This window comes from Gossypium hirsutum, chromosome D02, assembly GCF_007990345.1.
Source record: "Gossypium hirsutum isolate 1008001.06 chromosome D02, Gossypium_hirsutum_v2.1, whole genome shotgun sequence".
NCBI classification, from domain to species: Eukaryota; Viridiplantae; Streptophyta; class Magnoliopsida; order Malvales; family Malvaceae; genus Gossypium; species Gossypium hirsutum.
In genome coordinates, this window is record NC_053438.1 from 10,156,914 (window position 1) to 10,179,990 (window position 23,077).

Consider the following 23,077-nt stretch of genomic DNA (forward strand, 5'->3'; position numbering starts at 1 on the left):
TACCATGCCCAAACCTCTTCAGCGGCCATGGTTGAGAACAATGCTCGGCTTCTGTGTCAGCCAAGAAATTAATGACCAAAAGCCATTGTTAGAAGTAGACCAGCTAGATTGGGTTGTTAACTTAAAACTCAGTTCTAACATGGTTTTCGAGAACGCCTATTTCTTTGCTTTTCCCCCTCCAAATCCAGCCTGGACATGCCTGCATTTTAGCTGTCAAAACAAAAGCGTAGATTGCGAGGAGGCAAAGAGTTATAGATCATCAGCTGGAAAGAATTGCAGTTAATGCAATGACAGAAGATATTGTCAAAAATAATGGGAGTATTAGGTAAGCTTATATTTAATCAGATTGATGAGAGTTTTAAGTTTCTTTTCACAGTTTAATGAAGAATAGCTCAAGCAGAATGCCAGATATGACTTCCACAAAAAGTGATTCACGTCAAGGATTTTGCCAGTTAGGCCCTGAAAGCACAATAGATTAACAATTATAGCCATACTTGAGCTTCTTCATGGAGTAGCTGCAGTAAAAGTCAAGAAAAGAAGTTGATTTATACAATGAGAACATGCTGTTTAATAGTCTTTTTCAGCCTTTAACAACTTGAAAAACACATGGGGTATAATTGGGTTTTTAAGGATATAACTTATTGCCCAGTCATTTTCACATGAAGTTTATGGCTGAAAATAACTGACTTGAAACCATAGATCTTGTTCTTGAGAGTGCACATAAATAAGATCACTTCATTTGCCAGCCAATAAACAAAAACAAGTACCGACAAATTCTAGCTAGCGCTGAATATGAAGATATTTAAGAACACAAATTTTTGAGAAAACTATTATAAATTATATAACATTTGAGAAATCCACCAGAGTAGAGGGGAATTCTAGCAAAGGTCCATCCAGAAAGCCATGCTCGGTTTTATTGCAAAAGAAGAAGAAAAGCCATGCTCGGTTTTATTGCAAAAGAAGAAGAATTTTAATGGAGACCGATTACCTTTAAATCTTTAATTATCTTTCCCTATCGCAATAAGCCGGGAGTCGATCATATAATGAATCAAATCCCAGAAACCATCATACAAGAGCTTAGCAAATAAAGGAACTATTTCATTTACTATCTTATTATTGCATCTAAGAGACAGAAATATGAACAAAGAAGCACAAAAAAAGAAGAAAAAAAGAGTATACACATAGCATTAACAAGTAGACAAAAATTTTGAACACAAAATCAACTACAGATTGCAGATTTACTTAGAAATTTGATTATAATATAACAACACAAAGATGAACACAACATCAGGACCAAAGATCCAACTACATATCCTGCTTTCTTTACACTGATATATGGTGATAAATACAAGCAAATCTCTATTTTCTTATGGTTTTCCTTCTTACCCTTTTTTTTTTGTAGTGCATACCTCAAACCCTTTTATCCATCTTCATCTTCATGATCCATGAGTTCCCCAAAGCCAAAAACAGACATATTTGCAAGTTGCACATTTGACACTAATGGTGTAAATCAACCAACACAAAAAGAGAGGTTTCACTCAGGGTTGTGTCCCCTTGCAAAAGAATCAAGCCCTTCAGTCCGGCTTCGAACAATCCTATGGAACACTTCCCTAACCTGCTTTTCCAGCGGTTCTAAATCTTCCTTCAATGCATCAAGAACCTGCTCCAATTCCTTCACTCTCTGCTTAACTTCCCTTTCCTTGTCCTCACTCAAAGGAAACTGCACGGAATCAGCCAATTCACCCAACAACCGAGAACACTTCTCCATCTGATAAATCTCCCTCAACAGGCCACAAGCATTTTTCCTATCCCTTTTCTTTGACTCCTCCAGAATCCTCTCGTACAACCAAAGTATTGGAGCAGACCATGGGAACTGCCTGGGAACGTTAAAATGAACTTGCAAGCCACGATCTTGGCACGGAATTGCAGCCACCAATGCCCACATTACAAATAACAAGACAGAACCCATTGTGTAAACAGGCACTGCAAGTCCATTGGTGGCTAAAACCTCATTCCCTCGTGGCGCAGCCAAGTTGTTCCCAATTGCCTGGAGCTGCCTGGCGGCAGACCAAGACCTTGAAACGCTCCAAGACAAGGACCTGAAATGACCCAAAGATCGATGGTGATGATCCTTGGAGTGACTACCGCTAGTGTTGTGTCTCCCAAAGGAACGGTTCCTATGAGCCAGGGCTTGACCTGAATCTTTCTCATCAAGCATCCCAATTGCTAAATCTATCAACGCCTTCCTCGCACGACGGAATTGCCCTTCTCCTAGACTTCTCTGATAACCAACATTACTATCACCCAAAGCGCAAAGAACGATTTCTAGAAGCTTCTGCCATTGCCTGATCTGTTCAATCCCGTCGCGAATCGCATTGCAAACATCAAGCGCCTTGACAGTACGCTCGTAAAAATCGGCGATCAAACGGTCCATGGGCGACTTCTTCACTAGAGCTATGTTGTTAAAAAGTATGACCCGAAATTCCTCTTGACAACAGAGGAAAACGTCGAGCAACTTCCGAACCCACGGCAGAGAAAGCAATTCATCGGAAGGGGCAGAAGCTAAATCGTGAAATCTGTCAGCTACTCGCCTTTGAAACGACTCGATCTCCGCCTCGTTAGACGCCGATCCACCGATCGGCGATTCCATGGCGTGTACTTGATCCCTCCTCACTGGTAATAACGAACGGCCGATATTTGTCAACGGTGACGAAGTTCCTTGATAGTCCGTCGCGGGCATGATCACATCGAATAAATAATAAGAATAATGATTAAAAAATCAAAATTGAGTTTCAATTGGATCGAATATTTAGGATTGAAAATTTGGGGAGAAATAAAGAAGGATATGGAGAAACCCTAATGAAAAAAGATGGCATTTTTACTGGGGATTTTTGGACCGCGTTTTATGGTAGTTGGAACTTGGGAATAAAGAAAGGGTCTCCGCGGTCTAAAACCGAGGAGTGCTATTTTTTTTCTTTTTAATCTTTTACTTTAATAATTACATATCTATTAATTAATCATATTTAATTTAAATTTCAGGTCAATATACTAATTAAATATTTAAATATCAGACTCTTTTTAATTATGATTGAGAGTTAGATTTATATTTTTTTAGTAACTCTCCTTAAAAATATAATTTCTCAAAAAAAAATTAAAATAATGTATTTTTCAAATGCTCCGCAAAGTAATTGGATGAAAGTGTAATTATTGTGGCAATAATTGCACTATTTTATCTATACTATAAATTAAGCCTTTTATTAAGCTGGTGTCACCCATCAATCAAGTTTCAACTCAGCTAGGAAAATTATTTTATTGTTCCTTTGCATTTAAAATAAATGATTTATTTAAGAGTACTTTAGTCTTTTTATTTATTAAAATAATAAAAATATGTATATGATGATATTTGTGCTTATGTCAATTGAGTTAGAAAAACCTTAAATTTACCATTCAACCAAAGTTTCAATTCTAATATTCTTATACATTTTAATTTTACCATGCACACTTTATTACCTCCGCCAATTGAATATATTAATCATATTGTTGATTGAGATAGTGTCACAAATTAACTCAACATCAACTTAAGATTGAATATGATCTTTTAAATATTTTTTTTATTTTTTAAAAAATTAATTAATTGCTAGTGTGGTATACAGTGGACAGCCATATGGATACCGCGTTAGAAAAGTTAACATCATATTTGATAAATAATTCGAGTTTGAGGTCTAGAAAAGATAAAATTTTAAATAATTTTTTTATAAATTAAAAAGTGAAATAAATCATTATATTAAAAAAATATTATAACTTAATATATTAATTTTTACATTTAACAGACTAATACGAAATAAAATCAGGTGGAAATAAATACAGTAAATTGAAGTACAATATCACGTAACCATGTTACGTCATAGTTTAAATTAAATAAAATGAACAATTTTTTGGAGGGTTACAAAAATCACCTATGGGACAAAAATGCACTCTCTGCAATAATATCAGGACATGTTTGTCAATATAATAAAACTCGAAAATATTGTTAATGACTGGGTAAGTATTAGTCACGTGTGAAAAGGTGTGAGTGAGTTATACACGTGGGAAGGCACAGCTGGGTCTTCGTTGGAGTGCGGATGTCGAGAGGGACTTGGTCTGAGAACTGAACTCTGCTTCGTTCTTCTAGAAAAAAGAGAGATGATGACGTGTGTTATTCTTCTCCTGAAAATACCAACTTACCCTCCTTCTAGAATTTTGAACTTTTTTATTTTTAGTTTAAGTTCGACATGAGGAAGAAGATTGATAGCGAATTTTTTTTAATTTTACGATTAATATTTAATTGAATTAGTATCATTTCAATTGGGTCACTGTTGGATTAAAAATTAAATTAATATATACTTATAATAAGATTTAAACTCAAACCAATTATATTAATAAAATTTTTAATTTATAATTTTATTAAGGTTTTATTTTGATATTTTTATACATTTCAATTTTTATTATGTACATTTTATTATCAATATCAATTACGTATATATTAATGTATTTGATCGACTTAAAAATTGATGATAACACTATAATAAATAATTTTAACCTATTTTTTTTATTTTAACATCGTACATATTTTATATGTTATTATTAATTAATTTCAAATTATACATTTTATTATTTATTATATGTTATTTTTAAACACACATTTAAATTTTAAATTCATAGCGTATGATAAGATTTTTCTAGTATAATTTAAAACACTTGAAAATTTATGTTTTTTTTAATGTTTATTTCTTTTGGATTAAAATATATCATAAACCTCTATACTCTTTTTAAACTTAAAAATTAGTTTCTGTACTTTTATATTTAGGAATTTAGTTCATCTATTTTTTAAATTTTAAAATTTAAGTCAAATTGCTAATACTGTTAAGATTATTTTGTTAAGTTTAGGTTTATGACGACGTCCTTTTTTAGTTACATTGCTCCCAAGTGAACTTTTTTTTTAATTTTAAAATTTCGCACAAAAAATAAGCAGTATTAATAATTGAACCTAAATCTTAAAGTCTGAAAAAGAAAAAAAATAACTTCTTAAAAATAAAAGTATAAAAAGTAAATTCTAAATTTAAAAAGAGTACGAGATCCTATAGCATATTTTAACCAATCTTTTATTCATTTATTCATTTGTTATTCTAATCTTGGCTAGAAAATCAGAAGGATAATTTCAATTTTTCCCTATCCAACTTTTTTTGGAACTGGATAAGTGGTTGAACTAATTGATCATCAATTTTCGGTTAGACTGATTAGGATTATTCAAAACAAATAGATTATTAAAAATTTTAAAAATAAAAAAATTATAAAAATTGGTTATACATCAGTTTAACAATTTTTTTTAATTAAGTTCAATTCGTCTGTATTAGTTCGTCAATTAATTAATTTTATATTTCTCACCAGATCAATATCTCAATTAGTTTCAATTTGATTGATTCAGTCCAATTTAGACATCACTACTTAAAAGTCGAGCATATATTGTATACTGTGCTTATAAACTAATTTTTGAAATTCGATGATTATTGAATCGAGATAAAAGTATATTTTGATTTATTAAAAGAGTTAAATTTAAATATATATTAATGCTTTTTTGTAGTTGTTCACGAATTTAATTATTTTTAAAATTTCTAACACATACGCTTAAAAATTCAATTTCCAACTCGAAGTCGAGACCAAAAACAACGAGCGATAGTCAATTAGTTTAAGGCATTGAGAAGTTTTCCAACTTTAAAAATAAAACCTAATTGAGCTTTAAATTTCAAGTTTAATTAAATTGGGATTTAATTAAATTTATCCATTAAATTCAGTTTAATTCTAATTTTAAAAATAAAACGCTATTCAATCTTGAGTTTCAAATTTCAAGTCTTTCGATCGAGTAAAAAGCTTGAGTTTGATCTGATTATATCACTAATTCAATTATTATTTTATAGAAATAAGGTTAAAATATATAAAAAAATTCTTTATATTCTTCACAAATTTGAAATTTAGGTACTATATTTTTTTTTATTTCTATGAAATTAGTCTTTTTAGTTTTTATATTTCAAATTTTAAGTCTAACTATTAACGCTGTTAAAATTCCCAAAAATAAAATACAAGAATTAATTTCTAAATTTATGAAGAGTATATAGACTTATGACATATTTTAACCTAGAAATATTTATGAAATTAATATATCTATTGGTATATTGCTTTCATATTTTTTTTGTCTAAAATAATATAAAATGAGTTTTTAAATCTAAAAAGAGTTTCCAAGCCTAATAGGTTTTCCAAAATATTTCTTTCATTAATTAATTTTTATATATTTCATGTCTGTTTTATTATTTATGTTTGAAGTCCTTGACTATCCTACATATTTGTTTGATAGAACAAATATGGAATAATACAAAACTTAAAACTACAAATCTCTGTTTTTTTTTCCTTTGGGTAAACTACCTAGTTGGTGTAGGAAATATACTATTACAAAAAAAAATCGTTAGCACTAATTGGATAAATAAATCGCGTGTAAATAAATGAAATAATAGCTGTGTCGTGGAAGAATCATTGCCTTAGAAGCAAATTCATCCTGATAGATGTAATTGTATAGTGGACGTTGCCCCCAAGGTTAACATAATATTTCAATATTCGTACACCCAAATAAAAAAGATGGAACAAATTTGGTGTTGCTCTTGTCAAATAAATAGAAAACTAATCGGAAATATATTGAAAAGAAACAGGTGAGCTATGAGAAAAAAGATAGGTTGTTGTTGTGTATTGTTGTATGAAATGAGATGAATATCTGAGCAATTTATAGGGCATTCTAAAGGGGCAAAACGATAATTTGTAGGGTTAGTTCAACGGCCAAAGACGACCATAAGACAACGACCAAAAATTGATTTTCAAAAATTGTAACAGCTTAGAAACTGATATTTGTTAAAAGTATATATATATGTATATACAAAAGAAAAACAACAAAAAGTTTATTCAAAAAGAAACACGCGCAATATGTGTCAGTTTTTTAACCCCAATTATTTAATGAGAGTAAAATACAAGGTTATATTTAAATTCTCTTGTAATATGAGATATGCCATTTTGTATTACCAACATTCCCCTACTAACACAAAAGAATTGAAAATCTTGTAAATGTGAGAAAAGGTAAACATCCAAATTAGTCGCTTAAATAATAATATCACGTGGTTTTCTATCCATTTTTAAAACTCTTCCATTCATTTATCCATTTTTGTAAATATATCTAAAAAGTATTTTTAGACATTACAGATGTGACATAATATAAAATTATTATTTTTGCAAGTTAGATTTTCTAATGATTATTATAAGTTATATTTTACGAAATAAGATAGAGAGAAATTAGTCATGTGGGAGACCAGAAAATCTTCTCATTCGTTACTCCATAATTAATGAAAAAAAGAATGATTAATTCTTAGGAGATTTTATTTATCTTGGTGCCACTTGTATCTAATAAATAATTCTTGTAAAAATATGATGAAAATATTTGTATTAGATGTCAAATTATATTTTACCTCAATTAAATAATATAAGTAAATTAGTCTTTGTGATTTTTAATTTATTTCTGTTATTAAAAATTTGTATGAGCGATAGAATTATGATAAAAGTTTTATGAGAAAGATCGATTTACTCTTTGATCTTATGTATAATGACCAATTTACTATTTTTTAATTAAAGAGACAAAATACAATCCAACTCATAATACAAAAATCTTCATAATATTTGTATTTTAATATTATTATACATAATATAACAATAGATATCATTTGATATTGAAAAATACTTTAATAATACTCCTCAATATATATATATATATATTGCAATATCCAACAAAAGGATGATCCATAAATCAATGGCATTTTTTGGAATGCCCATAATGAAACAGATTCCAAAAAGAAAAAAATATTCAAATTGAAGATTTAGAAGTTAGAAACAAATTTCCAGATGCCAATGTTTCCACTTGGTTTTTTACTTTAAATTAGATTATATTTAATTCTTAACTATTTTAATTATAGTTATACTTGAACAACAAAGTTTAATTATAAATTTCGAATCATTTCTTTAGTTTACGAAAGTTGAAAAATTAATTCAACCGTTAGTAAACACGTAAATTTAAATCGTGAATTTGTTGTATATAATTGTTGGACCGATACTTTTTGTCAATTTCATGCATATAATAATAAAATTTAATTAAAAACAATAAAATTGCTTAATGTTTATATAATACAGAAATTTTAAAAAAAAATAAACTTCTTAGTTGTCAACAAGTAGGGAATAAAATGCAATTAAAGTAAAAGAACATAATCACATTAGTTTTCTTAATGACGAACAAGTATTTAGGGTAAGCATGAGTTGAATGGGACAGTGTGGTGTGGACCTTTAGCCAGCCGCTAGTTGCTTGTCCCCAAAGCCAAGAACAATTATTATCTTATTTTATCTTATAGTGTTAGCATTAAATAAATATGAGACCAACACACGTCTCTTTATTTATAAAGCAAATACCCCATCAATTTCACCATAAAACCTGTGCTCCATGTTTTGAAATATAACCCCCTCATTCTCATTTCATATTTCCCATCGTTTCTCATGTTAGGGATATTTTTTAATTTAAATAATACGAGCAGGTTTAAAATAAGTTTGGTTAGTTAATTACAAATATGAGTAGATTTGAGCGAAATTTGAAGTACATTTATCTGATTGAGATGGGCTTGGACATGCATAAAGTGAATATATTATACTTAAGCTCGACCTAGCTCATTAACATTTTTAGTACACATACAATAAAGTAAAATTTAGAATTGTATAGTAAATATAATATACAATTAAAAATTTGATAAAAATAATAAATGAGACTTTAGTTAAATGGTAAAATATAAATATTAAAAATTATGAAGGCGTGGATTCAAATCCTGTTTTGTGTACAGTCAACCCTCTCTATAATAACCTAATTTGTTTGTCCAGAATTTTAACATGTTATAGAGAGACAATCGATGTAAGCTAACAGGTACATGTGTTATTATTTTTATGCATATTTTATTTTACATTTTTTCACATGATTAATTATAAAATTTATAAATCTAACGAGTTCAGTTAATTAATATGAGTTATCAAATTAAATTAATTAGATTATAGTGAGTTACTAAATTCAAGTAATCAATTTATAAGTTTATGATGTTTTAAATTCGTAGTAAAATATTTAATTAGGGAACTTCATAGTTTCTAGAATTGATATAGTTTAATTCCACTTATTGAATATTATTTCGAGTTAATAAAATATGATTAATATGTTTCTTCACGTGAAATTTAATCATTTTATTGAAATAATATTTTAATTAATATAATTTTTATTTAATAAATGATAATTAATAGACTTGCTTATATGAAATAACTATTATTTTACTTAAAAATTTAGACCATATACGGTTATAGATAACTAATTTAATAACTAACATACTTTATAACTATGGATGTTATTGTTATAAGCGAAAAGCTGTTATAAAATGTTAAAATAAAACATAAAAAGTCTATTCTTCTAGAAACTTTGCTTTTATAATGAAATGCTATTATAGCGGGTGAGTATCATAGAGAGAGTTGACTGTATTTATATTTTTATATACAAAATATATAAAATGACAAAAATGCTCTAAAAAAATAACTTATTTTTACCCAACTAAGTTGTTACTCGATTAACTCGTGACATTAAATTTGAAAAGAAATTGAATATAATTAGAGATATATGAATATTAAAATTGATGACGTACCTCAATATCGGATTAAAATATTTGTCTTATTTGAACTTCCTTAAGAATAGCCGAAGATCAAATCATAATTATAAGAAAAGGAGATGTGACTAATTTAGCTTAAAAATTAAACCCAAATGGATAAGAATATCATCCAGGTTTAAATCTAAATAAGTATTACCTTAGCGTGCGTAAAGTATTGAATTTTTATTGCTAAATTTTATAAGTGTTGAATTTATATTAAAAAATTATTTGGTAAAATAATAAATATAAGTTTTGAATATAATTATGTTATTTAATAAAAGCAAATACTGATTTTTAAAGATTATTAATTTTTTAATTTTAATATTATTAATATAATATTTTATATTATTTTAAATAATTTTGAAAGAAAGATAAATATAGTAAATTGGAAATCTCATTTTTTAAAAATTGATAATTTATTTTAATTTTTAATAAAATAAAATCAACTATTAGAGTTGTCCATGGGCAGGGTCGGGCCCTAACAAAACTTTGGGCGTAGGCCCAACTTGTATTAAAGCCTATAGTATTGATACAATAGAGAATGTATTGGTACATTGGGGAAGGTATCGATGCTCAGGTAATTTTTCTTTAATTTTCAAAACATTGAACCTTAAAACGGTATCAATACTAAGCAGGGTATCGATACTTTTGTGAAAGGTACCGATACTTTGTTAAGGTATCTGGGTTGAGCTGGGCTCAAGCAAAAAAAGCTTACCCGAGGCTCGACCCGTTTAGAAAGAGGGCCTCATTTTTTATCTAAGCCCATATTTCAGGCTTATATTTTTGTTTAAGTCCTCCCAATTTTAGGGCGAGCCTTCAGGCTTGGTCGGGTGGCCCAGTACATGAACAACTCTACTAACTACTTACTTATCTTATTCAAACAAATTTTTGTTGAAAATTTTATATTAAGTAAAAAGTTAAAATAATTATCAAACACTTTTAAAATATTAAATGTTAAAAAATTTTATTTTTAATGGAATGAAATTTTTCAATAATTTTTCAAACACCAAATTTTAAATTTAATTTTTAATAGAATTATGAATTAAGTTTTAGTTTAAATCAAATAAATACAAAGATTAATTCTTAAAAAAAAGAGAGCAAAAGGACAAATTTTAAAAATCTGGTAATAAATAAAAACGAACGGTTGACAAAAGTCCGGTATCCACGTGCTAAGGATGAGGAATTATAAAATTCATTTCTCACACTTCAATCCAATCAAATGTGAAAAAACAGAAAAAATCGAAACTCATGTATCCCACCTCATGTTTTTACTAATAAAAGTACAAAAATAATTATTAAATATGTTAGTTTTATTTTATTTTTGGTCAAATATATCAAAAACAATTTATTTAAACAAGGGTGAATCTAGGATTTTTTATTAAATAATATAAAAATAATTAATTAAGAAAATAGTATAAGATCTAGATTAATTATAAAATGGGTCGTTTTTTACCGTGTTCTTAGATGGCTTCAACTTGTTAGGCGGCACACAAAAAATTATAACTATTTTTTAATATCAAACAAATATTATACGAATACAAAAAATATTCTTTTAAAAAATATGTCACCTAATATACTGACAACACTAGTTTAATTTAAAAAAAAAAGTCAAGCAAAAAATAAAACTAAAGAAATTTAAAAAAAACTGACATGATGTGGTGACGCTAATATGTCAAGAGACAACGATTTGAAATTAAAAAGAATATTTAAATATGAGTCAATTCAGATCCATTTAATTATTGTAATAAATATAAATATAGTAATACAATAGGAGCCATGAATTGTGTGATACCTATTGTCAATAATGTGAAGGCTTGACTGTTGACCCTTGACCTTGAAAGTTTGGTAAAAATTGAAACTCTCAAAAGAAGAAAAAGTCAAAGTCACAAAAGTCACGGTCTTAACTTTGCTAGTGATGGATGGTCTGGTCTGGTCTGGTCTGGTGATCGCCCTCGAAAGCTCTTCACTCGCAAGCAATGTGGGGTTCAAACTTAATCCAACTGATTTTATTTGTAATTTCGATCACTGTAACTGAGTTTCGAAATCTACAATCCGATCTGTTAGGGTAGGTGAAGTTGATTAAACCATGCATTAAATTAGATAGTAACATTAGTGTTGAATTTTGTAAGGGAGATTAGTAGAAAATACTCACAAAGTAGGAATTGAAATATGATAAACCTATACTTGAAAGTCAGAATATGATCTATCATCCTCTAAATACATGAAAATTTTAAGAAAAATTGAGTCGCACATGAATCGAAGTTCCGTAAATGAAAATCTCAAACGTTTGCAACAGCAGAGCATGAAAATCTAAGCATTCCGGCAGTGGTAAAACTGAACCTCTAAATTCAAATAAATATAGTTCATACTAGAGGTGTCCATGGGCCGGGCCCATAAAAATTCTAACCCATTTTTCAAGCCCGGGCCCGGCCCAAAATATGGGCATGAGATTTTGCCCAGGCCCGGCCTGGGAAAAAATATGGGACCCGAGCCCGGCCCGGCCCGTTTTGCATTGAAATTAAAATTATTTTTTTAATAAAATTAAAACTAATTAAAATCTAGCACATTTACCACTTAATTATTTGATTGAATCATAGATTAACAGAAAGCTAATTGACAAATTTCATATAAACTTTTATTATAGATTAACAGACAGAAATGGAAGGGAATATATATATATTTCAACAACACTTTTATTATACACTTCTATAAACTTAGACAGAAACAAACAGAAAATAAGACCCTCATAATGGAAAAATCTTCATAATTGAATTAAACCCAAAAGTTCGAAACAACTATTCCTCAGGAATTACATGACTTAACCAACTATTCCCCAGGAATTACATAAAGCACTACAAGATGAATCACTCAAGCACACTATAATAATCCATAAACATAATCTTTAAGAGCTATGCAAAATCTTATAGCACGCTAATTATACCTAAAAACATGTTTACAACATAATCAACTTCCAAGACCTATCCACGAATCAACAGCAACATGATTTTTCATTTTGCATTTCAGTAAACATCATCAATCACTTATTTTTCTTCTCTTTTGCCTTCGAACTTTTACCCATTTTTTTAGCTTCAAATTCATCACCAAAATAATAAATTAAGCAACAATAAAAATAAATTTCAAATATATTGAAATGATGCAATTTGATAGAAACAAACAGAGCATTGGCACATGTTATCTGCATATGTTACCCTATTTAAAGGAATAAACTAAACCCAATTTGCAATTCAAAAGGCCAAAAAGCTAACCTCTAACGTGAATTCAATCTGTAATTAATTTCTCAAAACTTGCTTTATCTAATTTAACATTCTTATATGTCGATGTGGTATAGTTCTAGAATAGTCAACATTGGTTAACATTCAGTAAAAGGATGCTCCAAATGAAGTGTGTGTAACTTCAGTAGAAAGAAGTTGAAAGAAAACTGCAATTAGAAATGAAGTAAGAATGTTAAATTAAGTAAACAAAACACATCATGCCTGTATGTTTTGTAACTAAAATTAAGCGAATCATCTTGAGAGGTAAAAGAGTGGGTAATCTGCAGAAGGTGGGAACTTAGCATTATCTACTCTTGATTTCAGTCTGCATTTCAGGTTATTGCTGTTTTGATGCATAAATTCATTGAAAGAACAGTTGTTTTTAATAAAGAGAATGAAAACGAGGAAACCGAAGAAGATGAGCAAACCCGTACCTGTAACAAACCGACCGGAGGTGGATCGGTGAATGTCTTGACGGTGGAGGTGGATCGGTATTGGAAGACTCTGTCGATTTTGGAAATGGAAAAAAAATGGAGGAAGGCACAGCCGCACAGCACAATAGATAGGGTTAGGGATTTTGTCTCTGTCAGTGTAAGGAAATGAAAGTAAATGAAAAACTTTTATATTTTAAAAATAAAAAAATACATATTTAATATATTTTCGGGCTGGGCCGGGCCCGGGCCAAAAAAATTTTGCCCGAGGCCCGGCCCATTTTTTAAACGGGCCTAAAATTTTGCCCAAGCCCATATTTCGGGCCTATATTTTTACCCAAACCCTCCCATATTTCGGGCGGGCCGTCGGGCCGGGCCGCCCAGCCCATGGACAGGTCTAGTTCATACTAACAGTCATCACCATCTACAAGAGATAACCTCTAAAACTGAGTTTCCATCATTGGGCGAACTACACTAGGATCTCAAAGAAGCCCAATGGATCTAACCAAGTTATCAACGTCAACCCTTAATTTATAACAACTAATTAAAAAGGTGTAATTTAAAAAAAGATCCCTCAGATTTCATCACTATCTTTAATTCAACGATAGTTAAGCTCATTATTTTCATGAAAACAGAGATAAAATGAAACAAAGTCTTAACATATTGAGCTGTATAATAATAGTTAAAGTAGTTAACTGTTGTGTTTAGTTGTTAGCAGGTTGTTGGCAGCAGTTAGCAATTACACGTGTTGGTTAGTCTTGACTTGTAAAACTCCTTAAATACTGAAAGCTGATAGTTCAGCAAATCATCTTTTTGTGAATAATAATTCGTTCATTCTTTCATGTGTGTAAGTTTCTATTATGGTATCTGAGCCAGAAATATAAATTTTTTTTTCTTCATAGCTACTGAAGCAGTTTCTGCAAATGAGTCTCAAAATCGACAGTTGTATAACAATGAGGTTCCTGCTGATGGTTCTTCCGGTCCTGGTATTGCTTCTCTAAGAAAGGTTCAACAATTTCCAAAGCATGACACAGTGAAACTAGGTGAACGAAATTTTCTTTTATGGAAACAAAAAATTTTGTTAATTCTTGAAGGTTATGGCCTCCATGAATTTGTTCTTGGTACTGTAAGTATTCCCCCGCAGTCTATTGCTGATGCAGAAGGTAATCTTGTTTCTAATCCTGATTTCTTGTTTCATAAACAACAAGACACGTTATTAGCTTCTTGGCTGTTGTCCACCATTTGTGATGAGATCTTGGTTCATCTCACTAATGCTCGGACTAGCTTTGATAGTTGGAGTACAGTTACACGTCGTTTTGCTTCAAAGTCGAGCTTAACAGTTTCCACTTTGCGTCATTCGTTGTATTCTCAGAAAAAGGGTCAGTTGACTATGAAAGATTACTTGGCAAAGATTAAAAGTCTATGTGATACACTTACAGTTGCAGGTAATGATGTGTCTGAGCAAGAACAGATTAGCATTATTCTTGCTGGTTTGCCTGTGGAGTTTGAGTCCATTCGGGTGGTAGCATCTGTAATGAGGGTTCCTCTTGATCTTCTTGGAGAAAATGCTTACTGATTGTGAAGCTAGACAACAAGAGATTCTTTCAAATGTTTCTTTTCAGGCTAATCTTCTTTAGCAACATGGAAATACTGATGAAACTAGCAGCAAGAGTGATAGGGGAGCAAGAACTTCCTACAGAGGCAATGGACGGTTTTCTCGAGGTCGAGGAAGAAAGTTCAGCCATACTAAACCTCAGTGTCAGTTATGTGGACGAGTTGGTCATACTGTTCAGAAGTGCTATTATCGGTTTGATGAAAATTTTGAGGGAGTGTCTGACCAGCACTCGCAGGCTCATTGTCATCAGTTTCAGGAGCCTTCGGTTTCTTCTTGTGCTAACTGTTGTTCTCATGCGAGTGCACCTAGTGATACTGTGACTACTCCTACCAACAAGTCATGTTGTTTGAATATTTTAAATTCAGTTGAGTGGTATCCCGGTTCAGTAGCGACCAATTATATTACCAATAATTTGGGAAATTTGAAGGGGGCTGTAGCACCATATACAGGTAATCGTAAACTCTACATGGGGAATGGGGTGTCAGTACCTGTAACTCATGTTGGTTCAGGTTTTCTCTCAACTGCCAGTAGAGTATTTTGATTGAAAAATATATTACATGTTCCTCGCATATGTAAAAACCTATTGTCTGTAGCTCAGTTTGCCAAGGATAATGAGGTATTTTTTGAGTTTCATCCTGTGCGTTATTTTGTGAAGGATGCCAAGACAGGGAACGTTTTGTTGGAGGGTCACATGCATAATGGCCTGTATAAGTTTGATATGTCTGCTGCTCAAAAGTCCAGCACTAGTGGGTCTGTTTGGGCCTCGTCCGTTACTGCTCATGTTACTAGTCTTGAGCCACCAACTAGTGGTCGGTATAATAGTCGAATTTTTGAATTGTGGCACCAAAGGCTTGGCCGCCTTTGTAATAGAACTGTTAATACAATACTTCAAAAATGTAATATAGTTGCAAAGAATTCTCAGTTAAGTATAGTCTGTTCTGCGTGCCAGCTTGGAAAATCTCATAAGCTTTCTTTTCCCCCCTCTACAACTGTATACTCAGCTCCTTTTGAGCTCATTGTAGCTGATCTTTAGGGGCCAGCTGCTGTGTCTTCTGAAGGTCATTCGTATTACATTTCATTTGTAGATGCTTACTCCAGGTTTACATAGGTTTATTTGCTTAAACAAAAATCTGAGGCTCTTGCAAAATTTCTCCTATTTCACAAGTTAGTTGAAGTTCAATTTGGTAGTAAAGTAAAGGTTCTTCAAACTGACTGGGGGGGAGTTTCGGCCCTTTACTCAGGTTTTATCTCAATTAGGGGTGCATCATCGTCTTTCTTACCCACATACCTCGGAGCAAAATGGCTTGGTTGAGCGAAAACACAGACATATAGTGGAGGTTGGACTGACTTTATTGGCTCAAGCAAATGTTCCCATGCGTTTTTGGTCTCACGCCTTTATCACTGCGGTTCACATTATTAACAGGCTTCCTACACCTGTTCTTCATGAAAAATCTCCTTATGAAGTGTTATATAAATCTGTGCCAACTTACATGCATTTCAAAGTTTTTAGTTGTAGGTGCTATCATTATCTCAGGCCGTTGAATTCACATAAGCTGCAGTTTCGCTCCAGGCCGTGTGTTTTCCTTGGTTACAGTCCCAACCACAAGGGGTACAAGTGTCTTGATGATAATGGGAAACTATTTATTTCTCGACATGTGACCTTTGATGAGTCTTGTTTCCCTTTTAAGCACTCTGACAGCTCGACTAGTAGTACGGGTCTTCGTGGTCTTGGTTTTCAATTTTTGCATCAGTAGTCGTCTGTTCCAGTAGTGGCACCTGTGGATCAATCTGCTAATTTGAGGTGTTCTACTTCGACCGGACCTGGTGCTGCTCCTGGCATGCAGTCTGAAACTCCTAGCTTGGTTTTTTCCAATACTGTCCATAGCAATAGTCAGTCTTCATTGTTTTCAACAGTTCCTCCTCATGATGAAGCTAGCTCTCATTCTCTAGTTAGTGCTCCAGCTGTTGAAAGAATATGTGCTCATCCTGTCAATGTGCATTCGATGCAAACTAGGGCCAAAAGTGGTATTTTTAAACCTCAAGTTTTTTCAGCTGAATTTCATGTTACTGAACCCCTTACAATTGATAAAGCCTTCTCTTCTAAGGAGTGGACTCAAGCAGCGCAGCAGGAGTATGATGCGTTAATAAAGAACAATACCTAGGACTTGGTTCCTTTACCTGCCAACATGAGAGCTGTGGGGTGCAAGTGGATATTCAAGTTGAAGCGACATTCGGATGGCTCGATTGCTCGATATAAGGGTCGCATGGTGGTAAAAAGATACCTCCAGGAAACTGGAATTGATTTCCATGACACCTTCAGCCCAGTTGTGAAGCCAGCAACGATTCGTGTGGTTATTGCCTTGGCAGTAAAATTTGGCTGGCAGTTAAGGCAGATTGATATAAATAGTGCATTCCTTAATGGAGATCTAACTGAAGAGATCTACATGGTTCAGCCTCCTGGTTTTGAGCAACAGCATGGGAGCCAAAAGCTGGTGTGTAGGTTGAAAAAGGCCCTGTATGGTCTTAAGCAGGCACCTCGAGCCTGGTTTTCCAAGTTGAAAGATTTTTTAATCTACTCTCAATTTGTGTTGGCGAAATCCGATGGGTCGTTGTTTGTCAAGAAAACTGAGGGTGTGTTGTTGTATGTTTTGGTCTACGTTGATTGTTGTTCCAATAGGGTCGGAAGCGTGTAAATTATTGTACTAAAAAATCACACAAAGTTCAATTCCCAGGGAAGAGAGGTGGATCACATAGATCTCTTAAATACCAAGTCTTTCCTTAGTCAGAATATCCCTTCTATAGTAATTTAATAGCACAATTAAATACTACTATTATACCCTCAAATATTGAAAGAAAAATAGGACAAGAAAGAACACAAGAGTTTTAACGAGGTTCGGTAAATTATACCTACGTCCTCGGGCACTAACACCAGATGATAACTTTACTATCTTCAAAATATTACAAACAAATAGAATTCCTTGAGAATTCTCAAATGGGAGAAGAGAGAAAACTAAGAGAGAAAGATTGGTTGGGATGAATTGAAATGAGAAATGAGATGGCCTATTTATAGTTGAGGTTTAAGGACCAAACAATAAATAGCCCATTATCTCAAGAACCAAAAAAAAATTATCCCTTGCCACTTTTCCAAAGTTGGTGGTTGTCATTATTGATTGTCTCCCATTAATGTTAATAGCAACCATTATTAATTGTCTTCCATTAATGTTAACAATCTCCACCTTGAAGATTTGATTAGGATAATCACATCTTCACACACTTCCTTCAACTCCCCAAATTCGATAAAGCTATCTTTTGTAGTGCCTACAAATGCACTATCGAGCGCCATACACCTGAAGGTGCTCAAATTCTCAAGATATTAATCAAGTTCAAACAATGATTAAACTTGATTGTTGTTACCACCTTAGTCATCATATCTGCGGGATTATCTGCTGTCGGAATCTTCTGAAGTAGAATTTTTCCTTTTTCAAAGACTTCCCACACAAAGTGATATCTTACGTCGATATGCTTGGTTCTTGAATGATAGACTTGATTTTTCGCTAAATGAATAGCGCTCTGACTGTCACAATATAAACTTATGTGACTTTGAACAACTCCTAAGTCTTTCAACAATCCATTAAGCCAAATAGCCTCCTTAACAGCTTTTGTAATTGCCATATATTCTACCTCTGTAGTAGACACAGCTACTGTAGACTGTAAGGTAGACTTCCAACTCACTGGGGCTTTCGCAAGAGTAAACAAATACCCCGTAGTTGAACGACGTTTATCTAAATCACCAGCAAAGTTGGAATCAACATATCCAACTACAAACTGACCAAGTGCTTCATCCTGTTCAAAAATTAAACCAACATCTACGGTTTTTCGAAGATACCGTAGAATCCATTTCACAGCTTGCCAATGTCCTTTTCCAGGATCATGCATATACCTGCTCACAACTCCAACAGCTTGTGAAATGTCAGGCCTCGTACACACCATCGCATACATCAAACTCCCAACTGCATTAGCATATGGGACTTTCGCCATATATTCTCTTTCTTCTTCAGTTTTCGGAGATAATTGAGCACTAAGTTTCAAATGAGAAGCAAGTGGGGTACTTACATGTTTTGTGTTTTCATTTACACCAAAACATTGTAATACCTTTTTCAGATATTGCTTCTGATTTAAACAGAGCTTGCCTCTCGGTCTATCTCTACTTATCTCCATGCCGAGAATCTTCTTGGCCTCACCTAGATTTTTCATCTCGAACTCTTGATTCAACTGAGCCTTCAGCTTATCTATCTCATTTTGGCTCTTCGAAGCGATTAACATATCATCAACATACAAGAGTAGATAAATGAAAGATCCGTCATGCAGCTTCTGCAAATATACACAATTGTCATATTTGCTTCTTGTGTACTTCTGCCTTCTCATAAAGCTATCAAATCGCTTGTACCACTGCCTCGGGGATTGCTTCAATCCATATAGCGATTTGTTCAGCTTACAAACCCAATTTCTACCACCAGCATCTGTGTATCCTTCGGGCTGAGTCATATAGATCTCCTCTTCTAACTCACCATGCAAGAAAGCTGTCTTAACATCAAGTTGAGCTAGCTCCAAATTCAACTGTGCTACCAAGGCCAACAAAATTCTAATGGAGGAATGCTTCACAACAGGGGAAAATACATCATTGTAGTCAATTCCCTCCTTCTGAGCGTAGCCTTTAGCTACCAATCTTGCCTTGTAGCGAATATCCTTCTTGCTAGGAGATCCATCTTTCTTTGCGAATACCCACTTGCATCCGATTGCCCTTTTACCTTTCGGTAATTGCGCCAACTCCCAAGTATTGTTCTTCCGGAGAGACTGCATTTCTTCATCCATGGCACTTTTCCATTTATCACTTTCTAAGCTTTGCATTGCTTCTTGATAAGTGATAGGAATATCATCAACAACAGGAAGGGCGTAGGCCACCATATCAGTAAATCGAGCAGGTTTACGAATTTCTCTCCGTGGCCTTGCAACTGTAACTGGTTCTGGTGTACTTAGTGGTTCTTGGGTCAGAACCTCTTTAACCTCTAATTCCTCCATTGTGGCTGGAGAATTAGACTTATTAACTGGACAAATCCCCATCTGCTCAAACTCCACCTGTTTTGGAGTATACTCCACCTGCTGTGGAGTATTGCTCGTCTGAATATCTTTATCTGCTACCTTTTTCAATGTGGCAGATTCATCAAAGGTAACATCTCTGCTACAGATCATTTTCTTTGTGCTTAAGCACCAAAGACGAAATCCCTTCACTCCAGAAGTGATTTCCATAAAGAGAGCTTTCTTTGCCATCGGATCTAACTTTGACTCCTTCACATGGTAATATGTAGTGGTTCCAAACACATGTAAGGAATCATAATCTGTAGCCGGTTTTCCAGACCATACCTCCATAGGAGTTTTTCTTTCTAATGCAGATGATGGCAAACGATTAACAAGATGGCCAGCGTATGTCACAGCCTCAGCCCAAAATTGCTTGCCCAACCCAGCATTGGACAACATACATCGAACTTTCTCCAGCAATGTTCGATTCATACGCTCTGCCAATCCATTCTACTTTGGTGTATCCCTAACTGTGAAGTGTCGAACAATACCATACTCTTGGCACACATCGAAGAACGGATCACTTTTATATTCCCCTCCATTGTCCTCCTAAGCCGCTTGATTTTCTTGCCAGTCTGGTTTTCGATCATAGTTTTCCATTTAAGAAAAACTCTAAGCACTTCATCCTTAGTTCTCATGGTATACACCCAAACTCTTCTGGAAAAGTCATCAACAAAAGTAACAAAGTAGTGTTTTCCTCCCAATGAAGGTGTCTTGGAAGGCCCCCACACATCTGAGTGAACATATTCTAAAATACCTTTTGTATTATGGATAGCAGTACCGAATTTCACTCTCTTTTGCTTTCCCAGAACACAATGCTCGCAAAATTTTAATTTGCAAGCCTTTGCACCTTTCAACAATCCTTGCTTTGCCAGAATTTGCAAGGATTTTTCGCTGGCATGTCCCAACTTCATATGCCACAACTGTATTGAGTCCAATTCTTTGTTGCCGGAAGCTGCAGCGACTGCTCCAATAACTATACTACCTTGGTAGTAATACAAGTTATTTTTCCTGATGCCCTTCAATATCACAAGTGCGCCAGATGTCACTTTCAAAATCCCATCTCTCATAGTAACAACTGAACCATTGGATTCCAAGGCTCCCAATGAGATGAGATTTTTCTTCAAACTGGGCATGTACCGAACATCAGTCAGAACTCTGGTAGATCCATCTTGATTCTTTAATTAGATTGAACCTATCCCAACAGTTTTACAAGCATTGTCATTGCCCATATAAACAACTCCTCCATTTAGTTCTACTAAATCAGAGAACCACTCCCGGTTAGGGGACATATGATAGGTACAACCCGAATCCAATATCCACTCATCTGAATGGAACGACGATGATGATGCAACCAGTGATAGTTCAGAGTCACTAGTATCATGCTTTGCAACACAAACATCTACAGCAGCTTTTCCCTTATTCTTCAACTTTGGACAATTTTTCTTCCAGTGGCCTTTCTCATGACAAAAAGCACATTCATCTTTCCCGAGTTTGGACTTTGACTTTGATCTCCCCTTTTGAGTTTTCTTCCGAGTGTATGAACGACATCGGACTACTAAAGCTTCTGTATCTCTGATTGAGTTTTTCTGTTTGTCCTTCTTTCTCTGTTCATAACTGTATAAGGCCGTACAGACTTCGCTCAGAGATATATCACTCCTGCCATGAAGTAGAGTAGTTTCTAGGAACTCAAACTCCTCAGGAAGTGACCCCAACAGCATCAAAGCCAAATCTTCATCTTTGAATGTCTCATCCATATTCAGCAAATCAGTGACTAACTGATTAAATTTGGTGATGTGATCATTCATTGTGGTACTTGGGACGTATGTGAAGTGAAATAGTCTTTTCTTCAAGTGGAGCTTATTTTGACTGTTTTTCTTCAAAAAATTTTCTTCAAGTGCCACCCTCAACTTATTTGCAGAAGTCTCCTTTGAAAAAGCATACCTCTGCTCTCGAGAAAGGCATGATCGAATTGTGCCACATGCCAACCGATTGATCGCCTTCCAATCTTTCTCCTGTACATCATCTGGTTTCTCTTCATCAATGGCAATGTCTAGACCCTGCTGAAAAAGGGCATCTAGAACCTCACTTTGCCACATACCAAAATGGCCCGTGCCATCAAAGATCTCCACGGCCAATCTTGCATTTGCAATTGTCGGTCTTGTCCACATGGACGATGTTGAAGCTCCTACACCGACCGTTTTCTCCATAATCTTTCAATATACCTAAGGAAATCTTTTCTGATGTGGAAGATCAGTTTAAACTGCAACCACAGAGCATACTACGATTAACCTTCGGCTCTTGATACCACTTGTTGTTCCAATAGGGTCGAAAGCGTATAAATTATTGTACTAAAAAATCACACAAAGTTCAATTACCAGGGAAGAGAGGTGGATCACATGGATCTCTTAAATACCAAGTCTTTCCTTAGTCAGAATATCCCTTCTATAGTAATTTAATAGCACAATTAAATACTACTATTATACCCTCAAATATTGAAAGAAAAATAGGACAAGAAAGAACACATGAGTTTTAACGAGGTTCGGTAAATTATACCTACGTCCTCGGGCACTAACACCAGATGATAACTTTACTATCTTCAAAATATTACAAACAAATAGAATTCCTTGAGAATTCTCAAATGGGAGAAGAGAGAAAACTAAGAGAGAAAGATTGGTTGGGATGAATTGAAATGAGAAATGAGAAGGCCTATTTATAGTTGAGGTTTAAAGACCAAACAATAAATAGCCCATTATCTCAAGGACCAAAAAAAAATTATCCCTTGCCACTTTTCCAAAGTTGGTGGTTGTCATTATTGATTGTCTCCCATTA

At 33.3% G+C, this 23,077-nt stretch overlaps 1 protein-coding gene and 1 long non-coding RNA gene across 2 annotated transcripts; both read right to left on the bottom strand.

Annotated features, from left to right (window-relative positions):
- Positions 1 to 1,237: 1,237 nt before the first annotated feature.
- Positions 1,238 to 2,944, bottom strand: LOC107910459 (protein ROH1). The gene has a single exon (XM_016838292.2). The coding sequence runs from the start codon at positions 2,738 to 2,740 to the stop codon at positions 1,535 to 1,537; it is 1,206 nt and encodes a 401-aa protein (XP_016693781.2). The 5' UTR covers positions 2,741 to 2,944; the 3' UTR covers positions 1,238 to 1,534.
- A 9,597-nt stretch (positions 2,945 to 12,541) lies between these two features.
- Positions 12,542 to 13,679, bottom strand: LOC107910458 (uncharacterized). The gene is made up of 2 exons (XR_001687648.2): positions 13,498 to 13,679; positions 12,542 to 12,878 (listed from the first exon to the last, which is right to left on the bottom strand). It is a non-coding gene; the product is annotated as an uncharacterized lncRNA (long non-coding RNA).
- Between the last annotated feature and the right edge of the window lie 9,398 nt (positions 13,680 to 23,077).